Source organism: Psittacula echo (genome assembly GCF_963264785.1).
Source record: "Psittacula echo genome assembly, chromosome: 4".
Classification (NCBI taxonomy): domain Eukaryota; kingdom Metazoa; phylum Chordata; class Aves; order Psittaciformes; family Psittacidae; genus Psittacula; species Psittacula echo.
Window position 1 is genome coordinate 58556867 of NC_137738.1, and position 12255 is coordinate 58569121.

The 12255-nt window shown below is 38.1% G+C and overlaps 1 protein-coding gene across 1 annotated transcript in view; it reads left to right on the plus strand.

The window, feature by feature from the left end:
* The window catches only part of LAMA4 (laminin subunit alpha 4), a 102005-nt gene extending 89750 nt beyond the window's left edge, over positions 1-12255 (plus strand). Inside the window, exons 29-38 of the mRNA XM_080615472.1 lie at positions 703-867; positions 1516-1669; positions 2409-2602; positions 4066-4255; positions 5108-5263; positions 6089-6248; positions 7255-7385; positions 9294-9387; positions 10359-10478; positions 11896-12255. Of these exons, the coding sequence (XP_080471598.1) occupies positions 703-867; positions 1516-1669; positions 2409-2602; positions 4066-4255; positions 5108-5263; positions 6089-6248; positions 7255-7385; positions 9294-9387; positions 10359-10478; positions 11896-12041 (1510 nt within the window). The 3' untranslated portion in view covers positions 12042-12255. The remainder of the gene's footprint in view (positions 1-702; positions 868-1515; positions 1670-2408; positions 2603-4065; positions 4256-5107; positions 5264-6088; positions 6249-7254; positions 7386-9293; positions 9388-10358; positions 10479-11895) is intronic.

Here is a 12255-nt window from a genome sequence, read left to right on the forward strand (position 1 = left end):
CTTTGCAGATACAATCTGGTGTTACTCAGATTTCTAATGGAAATAGAGGTTTGTACCTACAACTTCTGACACCCAAGAAACATAGTTTGAAAAGCTGAAGGTGCGAAAAGGTGCTTTGGAATAGCCTTGGGGACTGTCATGTTTCCCTGAGTGCTGAATTCTGAACTTGCCAAACAAAATCGATGCCTACTGCTTTAGTTATACTAGGTTTCTTATTAAAACAATACAGTCCTTCCTGACTTCTGCAGCAATCAATGTGTTGCAAAATGAGATAAGGTAAAAAAAATAAATTTGTAAGTTCAAACATCAATGTACGGTGATGAAAGAGAAGGAAAAATGGCTACAGGTATAAAGAAGGATTAGCATATGCTTAGATCTTGTATTACCCAAGAGGTGGCTTCATCCACTTACTACCAATCCCTTAGTTTATCTGTCTTCACTGAGTGGACTGTATTTTTTTTGGACTTCACAACTGAACCTACGCTATTATGAAATCCATGCACCGCTGTACTCAAGTCTGGATTCATTGGGTTATTGCACTGCTACTTGTTGCACAGCTGGAAGCAAGATCTTCTTATGACTTTGAGCACTACCATTCAGTAATATATATGCTGAGCAGAGCATTTTTGGGTGCATACTGTCTAACCACTAGCACTGACATTTCCAAAACTAGCCTACAAAATGGATGCTTTGCCTTTGCAGATATGAGCTGACTGTGGATGACAAGAAGCAAAGCAAGAAGAACTCACCAAAGGACAGAGCAGGGAAAAGCCCGGACAGCATCAAGAAATTTTATTTTGGTGGCTCTCCCTTCAGAACACAGCAAGCCAATTTCACTGGCTGCATAAGCAACGCTTATTTCACTAGGTGTGCAGCATCCTCTCGAACACATTACTAGGCAATCGCTGTCTGACAGCTCAAATAGTAGCTCAAGAGAACTGATTTACTGTCACCAGAAAAATCCCTGTCTCATTTTGTGGGGCTAGACAGTATGTGTGAATAAGTTTCTTACCTTATTTGCCACGGAATCTGCTGGCATAGGCCTGCTAAGTTAAGGTACTGTTAAAGTGCGAATAATTTGATGTAAATCAGCTTTCAGTCCCATACCTGCTAATACTGCTGGTACAATGTATAATTTGCATAGCTCTAATTTACATTTATATTATGTAGCTTTCAGCTCTGCCTTTGAAACAGAATTATATTAAGGCATCTCAAAGAAGCGTGTGAAGTTAGGAGTTTGGTCATGTGAAATCTTAAAAAGATTTTAAAGTGAATTTGATGCTGCAGATTGAGACTCCCTCTTTATGCAAGCATGGATCAACAGGCAGAGGTAGGACAGGCTGCCTGCATTACCCAAACATTGACTGATAAATCTGTACTATTATCCATGACTCAAGAATGAAAAAAAGCCCATCCAAACATAGCTTCAACTATAAATGTAAAATTCTGTGATTTTTCTGAAGATAATTCCAATACTTGATGACTTGCTCTTGTCATCCCCTCTTTGAAACATAGGTTGGATCGAGAGGTTGAAGTGGAAGATTTCCAGCAGTACCCTGAGAAAGTTCAGACTTCTTTATATGGATGCCCTGTTGAATCTCCTCCAGTTGCTCTTCTCCATAAGAAAGGAAAAAACTCATCAAAAGCCAAAGGAAACCGTAATAAAAAGGTTTGCTACAAATTGCCCCAGTACCACCCTCAAGTTTTCCAAAGTTGACACATACTGTGCCATGACTGGGAATTCTCCAAATTATGGATCCAAAATGCACCACATGAAGACTATTTCAGATATATGAAGGAAAGGATCCTGCTCCTTCATATATTCCATCACTGCAAATGACTGCCCTGACCCCACCTACCTGGCCTACACTTGCATAATTCTCTTGCTAGAACTGTAAAACAAATTTTATGACATCTTTAAGAGTACCGTGGAAACAAGCCTTCTTGATTTCTTTTATATCCTAAGGCAATAAGCTTGCTTCCGTTCTCAGCTACTTCTGTGTAGCTCTCTCTATTGGGTACAATTAGCATGCATTAATATAAATGTGAAAAAAAAGACCAAACCTTTCAGCCTGCAGAACTTTTAGTCCAAGCATGTCCCTATGCCTACAATATAGCTGATATCATCAAAAGCTGAGAGAAAAAGATTCAATTAGGAAAACTGCAAAATAATTGAATTATAGTTGTTAGTTACATATATTCTGGTTTTCAGTATTCTGTTTTTCCTTTTTTCTGCCCTAAATCAGCATCTGTAGCAGATCTGTTCATGGAAAAATTGTCTTTGAAAAAGTCCTGGTATTTTTGTAAAGAAAAAAAATATAGCACTAGCTTAGACATAAATGATACTGTTATTTTATTATGTCCAATCTTAGTTAAAATTTCTGGTTAATGGTTCTCTTTCTACGAAGGTGGGAAGAGATAAAGACAAGATTCAACAGCCTTCAACTGGCCTCAAAAAACTGTATCAAGAAGTGAATATGCAAAGAGACTCCCAGTGCCACTTGCCCATGAATCCCAAGGCAACTGAACATGCATATCAGTATGGGGGAACTGCAAACAGCCGGCAAGAATTTGATCACATACCAAAGGATTTCAGTCAAAGGTGAAGAGACCTTTCTGCTATTACCCTGGCTTTTTTCTTTGTATCTTAGGCTAATTTTTGCATAGAGCATGTTGTTAGAATATATTAAAAGATATCTCAGTTGAGTAAGAGCAATAAATAGAATGTGCTTCCAGTTACATCCCCCTTGTGGAGTCTTCATCTGCATTGTAGATTAACAAAATGTGTCTCCTTGCCTATTTATATGAAGGCTTTGAGGATGTTAGTTCTTTATAAGCAATGCGCCATCAGTCTCTTGACAGAAGAAGTAATGGCATTAGATCAGAGCTGGAAAAGAACACAACAGTCCACCAAGAAATGAAGCAGCTACATGTTGATTGGGCCTTATCAACTGTTTAATGGTTAGGATTCTACACAGGGCAGTAGGATATAAAGCTATGAAAACCATGGCCAATTCAAGTCATAATGGAAATTCAGGTAATTAACACAGTCCAGGTATCGTGGACATTGAATTCTCAGGTCCCACAGAATATACTATATGGTATGTTAATAAACAAAGGATTTTGGTTTAATACTTTCCATGAAAGACTATAAATTCAACATCACAGCACTTCCTGGAAACGTACCAGACCACTAACTTATAAAAGAAGAGTGCTATTTCCTGATTTAAATAAAAAAAGCATTATGTTTGGTTTAATTTAATAGTGTTTTATTTAGGGCGGTCCTCATGGTGCCCATATGAAGAATGAAAACCCAAACCCTAGGATGTCTCTTCATCCCTACTAGTCATACTTGTTTTATGACTGTTACTACAGCTTCACCACTGTAATGAGCATTTTAAAAAAACAATGACTTGTAACATTTTAAAACAACTGATATTGGCAAGGGCCTAAGTATGTTTGGAATGTACACACACACATACACGTAGATCCTCCAAGCAATATGAAGAGTGGAAGCTAGGTTCATCACCTGACATGAGAAGCAGGAGTAATCAGTTCTGACACTGTCCTGCAACACTACAGCTATGCAATTTTTCAGACCAAAAGTAATAATACCAACCACTGAAGAAATCATCGCTGTTGACAGTGTCAAACCAAGTTAATAAAACTTGCCATGTTGTCTTCCAATTCACAAGTAACTACAGAGAAGGAGAAGCTTAGCAGTGAACATGGAATAACATCATTTTTTAACTGTAAGGCCTCCATGCCATCACAGTTAAAAAGTCCCCCTGTTGCTGTTCAACAGAAATGGAAATATAGTGTATATAGTGTCAATTATTGGTGGTCTGTATTGATTTCTTTTTATGCCAGAGATCTTAATTTCTGCAAACAAGCTCCTTGTGAGGCAGCTTCTCCTCCAACTTTGACTTCTACTCCAAAACCAGTATGGTTCTATAAAGGAAATGCATATTCATTTGGATGAGAGCAAAATCTAAGTATTTCACTGCCTGCAGTTTAAGTTAATTATATCTGCTCTAATTTTTATACTGTGTTTTTATGTGACAGAGCTCAGTTCTCTATCAGTCTGAAAACTCACTCTTCTCATGGAATGATTTTCTATGTCTCGGATCAAAAAGAGACCAACTTCATGGCGCTTTTCGTTGCTCATGGCCGACTCGTTTTTATGTTTAACGCTGGCCATCAGAAGATAAGGATTAAGAGCCAAGAGAAATACAATGATGGCCTTTGGCACAATGTAAGTAAAAGAAAGTAACCGTTATGATGGCACATGCTATCAAGGCTGCAGTAAAGACACTACTGATGTGACAGCTCAGGGAGTTTTCATTCATGTGTTCATAACCACACCTATATGTTGAGAAATTTCTGCCAATATTTTTAAATCTTCCACGCAGAATTTTATCAAGCCATTAACTAGGGACAGGAAAGTGACTCTATTATAAAAATCCAGCAACTCCCAACACTAACAGCTGAACAGAAGTGACAGAAACAAGCAGAGCTGTGAGGCAAGCAAGAGTTAGCTAGGATTTTGTTCAGCAAATTTCTACTAAGTGCCTAAGCAAGGAGCACAGCTGTCTTAGGCTCTCTCTGAAGCCTATGAAAACAAAAAGTGAATTTTTAGGGTCAAGGTGAATGTCCCTCTGTATGTACCTCTTTGTCCTCACTGACTACAGAGGAAGTCTACAGTCACTAAACTGCTAACTTGGACACTTAAGTATTAAAAGCAGGCTGGATGGAACCAGACTGTAAAACTGGCAAAGACCATGAAAATGCTAACAGTAATAGTACTGTAGCAATGAATCATATAGGCTAATATAAGATGAACAGATCTCAGTTACCTTGTGATACCTTGATTAAATGTGTCTTGTACACCAAAATGCAAGAAAGACAGCAGTGTTACTATCTAACCCTTACCTGCATGTGAAGAGAGAGGGGTATCCAGCAAAAAATACTGGCAATTAATAAAAAAGGCTTGTAGCTTATCACTTACAAGCTTTTCTTCTCAAACTTCTTATCTTCTTTTACTACACCAGAGTGTTCCCTCAGCAGATGAAAGTAATCTTTCAATTTTTTTTTCTTTCTTTTCTAGGTGATATTTCTTAGAGTAAAAAATATTGGTCGTTTGATAATTGATGGTCTCCGAGTACTGGAAGAACCTTTCGTGGGTAATGCTGATACCTGGCAAGTCACTGAACCACTCTATATTGGGGGTGTAGCTCCTGGAAAAGCTGTAAAAAATATCCAGGTAAAGCACACACCCATTCCATCATCTCATACCTCTATGTACAGCTAATGCAAAACTGACTGTAAGGATGAGTTCCAGCAAAAGCATATTATGATCTGAATTCTCAGCAAGCAGCTCAGGTTCAAGTGGATAGCAAATCTCATGCAAGGCTGGGCAGGCAGTAGCTGGTCTAGACTTCCACAGACTTGCAGCAGCAAATGGAAAACAGGTGGTCCCTGAGGAACAGAGTAATCCTAGTGACATCCAAGCTTAGATGATACAGGTGAAGTTAGGTAAGATCAGTTTCACCCTAAAATCTGAGATACAGATGAGTTTTGTAGAGATTTTAGCGTTGCCTTAATACCTCTGTTTAAGACAGTACCTAGAAGTCAGGATTCCACCCTACACCTTCACACTGAAGCATACGGAAAGGAGTTTTAAAGCAAAAATGAACGCAACCAAGTCTCCCCCAAGGTAATCTTTAGTGTTATGCACCTAACTAGACAGATAACACTACTCAGAAAATGCAGACCCCTGTCAAGCCTTGAGGGTATAAGGTATGTCTAACACTGTCTTGCTGTACTTGGGCTTTGTTTCTTATGGTTCAGTAAGAGAAATACAAGCTGGAGTTACCTTAAAGTCATCAGAGAGACATGAGAGGCTATGAAAAGTATTGGTCCTGCTTCTCTTCTCTGGAAACTGCTTTTTAATTCAAAACTGACCCACCAGACAGTCACAGCCTTATAGCTCATAAACAAGAACAAATAAGGCCAGAAGAGTTTCTTTCCTTCCACAAGCAGTTTACCTACTAATCATGCCTTTTTTTTATTTTTTTTCCCCCTTCAGATTAACTCTGTCTACAGTTTTAGTGGTTGTCTCAGCAATTTACAGCTCAATGGAAGGTCAATCACTTCAGCTTCGCAGACATTTAGTGTCACACCTTGCTTTGAAGGCCCATCAGAAGCAGGAACATACTTTTCATCAGAAGGAGGATATGTAGTCCTTGGTAAAACACTACTAATCAAATGTATCCCATAATAAGACTGTAGTAATCACTGTGCTTCAGAATGTGCTTCACCAAAGGGTGTGGTAATTTCTGAGGCTGTGAACTGTAAGGATTATTGGATACAGATCATTATTGTGGTAAGCAGCTGATTTTGGCAGGTCACAATGTCACCATGAAATTTAACACGGTGTTACATAAATGTATATGTATGTATGCATTTCAAATAATTAGAGTAATTTCACAAGGGAACAGATTATAATATGGTAACAATTATCACAGACATGTAGAAGTCAAGCTAAAACCAAGCCCACCAGCAAATGGTCATCCCTTTCATTTTTTAATTAATAACATACAATTAAGAAACCCTAAGGAAAGGCTTTCTGCATGTCTTGATAATGAACAGCATGACAGAACTCGTCTGCCATTTAGGCCTGCTGTGTTCCAGGAGGCGTTTTACAAGGGGTTTTTTGTCACACAGCCTCTGATCTGAACAGGAAAGGAAATTGCACAACACTAAGAATTATTATACAATGTTTCTAATTTGCTCCCTGGCCTAAGACCAGATTGAAAAAGGGAGTTTTTTCCTTCTACTGAATCAAAGCTCAAGTGAACTCCCACTCACTGTGTAAAGACTGCTGAGTATCTAGGAAATTGCACAGTAAGAAACTGCCAAAAGAACCAGATAATTTACTTTCTGCTGTCCATTTCCCATTTCTTTGCTAAGAAATATTTTTAAACAAAACACTTTTTTCTTTTTTTAATAGTGAGACATATAAAGAAACCTTTATTAGTATGCCAAGCAAACAATCAAAACAAAAGTTGAAGTGGGTCATTGACAGCACACCATATCTCTTCAAGTATGTGCACTGGCACATGCTTCAGTAACTTGAAAGACAGGATAAATAAGTTCCACCCTGGGCTATGAATTTCTATTTTGACTTTGAACAAATGTCCCATTTCATCACTAACTCACTACAAAATGAACATTATTCTTTTTACTTCACAGATGAATCCTTCAGTTTAGGCCTAAAATTTGAAGTTGTTTTTGAAATACGTCCCCGAAGCAGTTCAGGAATTTTACTGCATGGTCACAGTGTGAATGGAGAGTACCTGAATATGCACATGAGAAATGGACAGGTATAATGAAGGTCACATTTCTTCCACTGCTCTGACTGGTTCCTCTCCTACATATTTGGGCTTTGCTATATGCAGCTTTTGTCTTACAAGTTTGCCATTAATTGATTCTTATTTCTCTCCTCAATACATTAACTGCTTAGATTAAGGAACCCAGATATTTTAAAATGCAAAAAAAAAAAAAATAACACCTAAGACAAAATCAGATCACTTTACTGATACCACATATAAATATTTAATGAGCAGTTGAAATGAAGCAAGAGCACTGACTCTTCGCTGCTGCTCTTTCGTCCACACATTAAAAATGTGTAAGTTACAAGAAGGTAACTGCTGATGAATTTTTGTATCTTTTTCATTAAAAGAGAAGTCTGAGCTGCTCTCAGTATCTTCTTCCTCTAACATGTATGTGTGTGATAGGGACAGTGACGGAAAGGGAAAATTCTGATTGTCTGTTGATCTGGTTTTTGATCTGTCATTCAGAGAATCTATTTTTCTATATTGACTATAGAAAGAACAACAGGTGCTTCAGTTAGGCACCTAATTTTTGACAGCTGATTAGGTAAGACAAAGCCCACTCTTACAGCTGTAGCTAGTCCCTGGTGAACTAACAAAGGACTTCTTAAAGCATGTTGCATTACTTTAAATGCACACTTAAAGGCTGCACCTGTATACAACTGGTTCAGCCTAATACTTCTTACGTAAAGATCTGATGGAAGGTTTGCACGTCCAGAAACTTGTCTGGTCTACCAACTGTATCATTGGTCTAACAAAAGATACTGTCTTACTGCTTCAAACCTCACTTCCTGTATAACACATATGCAATTCATAAATAAAATTCACCCTGGAAAAGCAGTTCTTCCCTGCTTTCACTGCGACAGCTACACCAGTCACCTTAGTAAGCATTTGTGGGTTTTACCATTAACTATTTGTTCTATTTGAATGTACTACCAAAGACCTATTTTGTGAAAACATGTTTGCTGGGCAAATAAAATCAGCAACTTTAATTCATCTTTTAAATGTATACATCTCTATCAGTACAGCTTGTCTGGGTGATTTATTAAGGAGCTACTTTCTCTCACGAATCTGTATTTGCTGCTTTAATCGCTCCTATATATTTCGTCCAACGGTGAATAAAAGAGAACATGAGGATCATTTAATTTTTGTTTGCTCATGCCCTTGTGGGAAAAAAAAAAAAAAAATTCTTAGCTACATCCATATTGAAACAGAGATCCTCTAAAATTAACATTTTTAGTCAATAAGGTGTCAGCATTTTCAGGGACAACTTAGACATTTGAAGAGCCTGAGTGGCTGGACTCTGGAGTTCTCCAGCAATCAACAATGGGAATCTGAATCTTGTGTGCTGCAACAGGGACATGACACGTACAAAATTCAGAATTAGGTTCACTTTCCAGCTCTGCCAAAGAGTTCTGTTAAATTTGACCAAGTAACTTAAAGTCATTCTTAACTTCCCTATCTATTCCTTTCTCACATCTTGTCTGCTTGTTTACTCTTGAGGTTTTCATGACTGTTTTCCTTATTAAGTGGTTAGCAAGATACCAAAACATCATCTGACACTTCTAAACACTAATTTACCACACAGGAAATTATACAGTAGCAGTACTAGAAAATTTTAGTGAAAATAGCTGTTATATTTTAATTTTGATTTGAACTCTTCCTTGAGTTCAAATCAGAAATCTTGCAGAACTATTGAATGGGAGCAGGAAAGTGGGAAGAACACAAAAACTTGTAACTTAAATCTGTGAATTAGAAATTCTTTAAAGAATTTCATGAAATCATGCTTTTCTTTCACTTACATACCAGGCATGTTTTGAGTGGGGAATACAGCATTATTACAACAGAAGGAAAAAAAAGAGAACAAGAGGCAGTGACAACTATGTTATCTTCCCCCAGGTTACTGTGAAACTGAATAATGGAATCAGGGATTTTTCAACTTCAGTGACACTGAAACAGAGTCTCTGTGATGGCAGGTGGCACCGAGTTGCAGGTCAGTAAAACATGATCATTCCCTAAGTAAGGGTGACAGAGCCCAGTTCTCCCTCCCTAGATATCCATCTACATGGGCCAGTGCACTGGGAATGGGGTCATATTTTCAGTTCTTCCTTTTCACCTATCAAGACACAGGTCTGTGTGACAGATATAGTCATATTCATCCCTCAGATACAAGAACTGTAGAGCTTCCTGGGAGGACTAGCACAAGTTCCTTCAAAGAACAAGCAAAGATGGAAGCTCCTTGTTAAAGAACACAAGACAGCATAGCTGAAAATCCTAAATTGTATACCTGATTATATTCTTCTTTCCCAGTTAGAGATTAAATAAATTAGTAGAATGTAGTAGGCACAAGTATATGCTGCACTTAAAGGTCAAATAACAGGACAGATCTGGAGAGCCTCTGCTTCAGAGAGCGAGATGTCTACAGTCAGGATTTTGCCTCTGTTCCAATCAACAATCCTTTCTTTCCCAAGTTTGAAAGTCAAAAAGTACTTCTAAACCTCAAATACTTCAAAATTCCTTACGTTCCTGTATGCTGACTTGAGATGTCTCCAAGTGTCACACCCAGAAGAGACCCAAGTATGCACCCTTTTCCTATGCATTCTGGTTTCCTTCAGAAGGAAACCAAGGCACACAAGGAAGGAGGAAACCTCAATGCGTTTTAGTATGTACCCTATTGGAAATGATTTGGCAGTTTTCTAAGCCACATGCCATTGTATGCTCATACCCTACAGCCTAGACACACCTGGCAGCAATCCAGAGCCCCACTCAACAGCATCCTTGCTCCCACTCTGTATCTTCCATTGGCTCTGCTCTATGCCAGAATCTGCCCACGTTGTCACCGATGGCTCACACCCAGTTTAGCAAACACTAAATCAGACTACTGAGATCAAACTCCTGTTTGTCACAGAGAACTCACATGCTATTTCTTACAACCGTCTTGATCCCTGTTCCTTCTCCTTTCAGTTATTAGAGATGCTAATGTGGTGCAGCTGGATGTAGACTCTGAAGTCAACCACGTAGTAGGGCCACTAAATCCAAAGGCAACTGACCACAGGGAGCCTGTGTTCATTGGAGGTGTACCAGGTAAGTTTCTGGCAGCTTTCTGGTACACTGTTCTTAAATTTCAACAGTTTCCAGAGAAAGCATAGAGACTTCGTTTTCATTTCAAAAAAGAACACAACATATTTCATGTGAACAACCTGGTAAAATTCAAAGGCTCCATACCTGATCAGACACATTCTGCCTCAAGTTCTCAAATGAAAAAAAGTGCCCCTTCATTAAAATTAAAACACTCACAGCTGTTGGAGAGTCAGCCAGATAGAAAAAAAGTGGGATTTTTCTGTTTTACTTTCCTGTATGGGCTTACTGGTATTTTTAAGAAGTGATTTATTTATTTATGAGATTGGAAATTCACTGTCACAGTAACAGGAGTCTCAAGGGTGTTTTGCTGGTAGGCTTATTTCCTCTTCTTCAAGCAATGGCATCTTTGAACACAAGACAAAACATGAAATTTCTTTTTCTGACTAGTGATTTCTATTGCACAGATGTCTGCTAATTTGAATTTGTGACTCACAGACCATCTGTGTAGCGTGGGCCAAGATTACTACATTTACTTCCCTTATTCAACAGACAGAGCTACTCTGCTGGAGTTCATATACAAACTGTAATCAACACTACGTGATTCAATTTTTAAGTTATCTGTACATTTCTCATTGAAAATATGGAGCATTATTTCTCTGTGCCTTGCATGTCAATCATGAAGAGCTCTAACTACAAAATTTATTATATTGCCTATCCTGGATTAGTGACTTGAGTGTGCGATGTTCTCATCCAACCCACACTACCAGGAAGAAAAATAAGCCTAAAGGGGATAATAGAACCTATGTGCAGATGCCTGTTCACATTTTAAATCCAAACTGGAATTTTTTTAGGACAGAACTCTTCCCAGAGAGGTATTATAAAGTGGTAATTACAAATGCTGTTCTGCATCGTAATAGAGCTTTCTATTTCTACATTAATTACAGAATATTAAAGCAATGCCATACATTAGCTCTATAATGCCATTATCACCCTGGCACAGAAGAATCTTAAAGAACTTCATGACAACAAAAAAGATATAATACTAACTAATACCGTGGCAATATAGTAAACTAATTGCAAACTAGCAAATGAGACACAGATGACAATACAGGTAATGGTAAAAGAAATTACAATGTGGCTAGGATTCATCTACTCTGTTACTTAAAAGAAGATGAAGATGTCAAAAAAGGCAAGCTTGGGCCTCTACTATGTAGTATGAGAAGTTTTACATAAATGTAAGTAACTCTCCATATTTATTCTAATGGCCTCTAGGGCACAAGCCATAGGCCAGACATTTTAAAAGACCCATAGAAGATTCAGCAGAGCTGCAGTTAGTAGTAAATTGGAAAGATTCTGCCACCAAACTGATTATTTTGGTCATCACGAGCTCTAATTTTTTTTGTTAATCTGCTTCTTCCAGAGTCTCTGCTAACACCCAGCCTGACTACACGCAACTCCTTCATTGGCTGTATTCGTAACTTCATGATTGATGAAAAACCAGTGAGTTTCAGTAAAGCAGCTTTGGTTAGTGGCGCTGTAAGCATCAATACCTGTCCAGCAGCCTGACAGTGCACTGCATTAATCCTGTAAAGTTTCTTAGACCACAGAAAGGAAAATAGAAGAAAAAAAAAAAAAAAAAAAGAAACTATGTTCATCAAGAGAAGAATAAAAACATCAAGAATGCATCTACAGAAAGCAGTATGTTTAAGGGTCACTTCTAATGTTTCTGTACAAACAAAAATCACTGAATAAAGGGCTGTTGCTTCTGCACTTCTCTTAC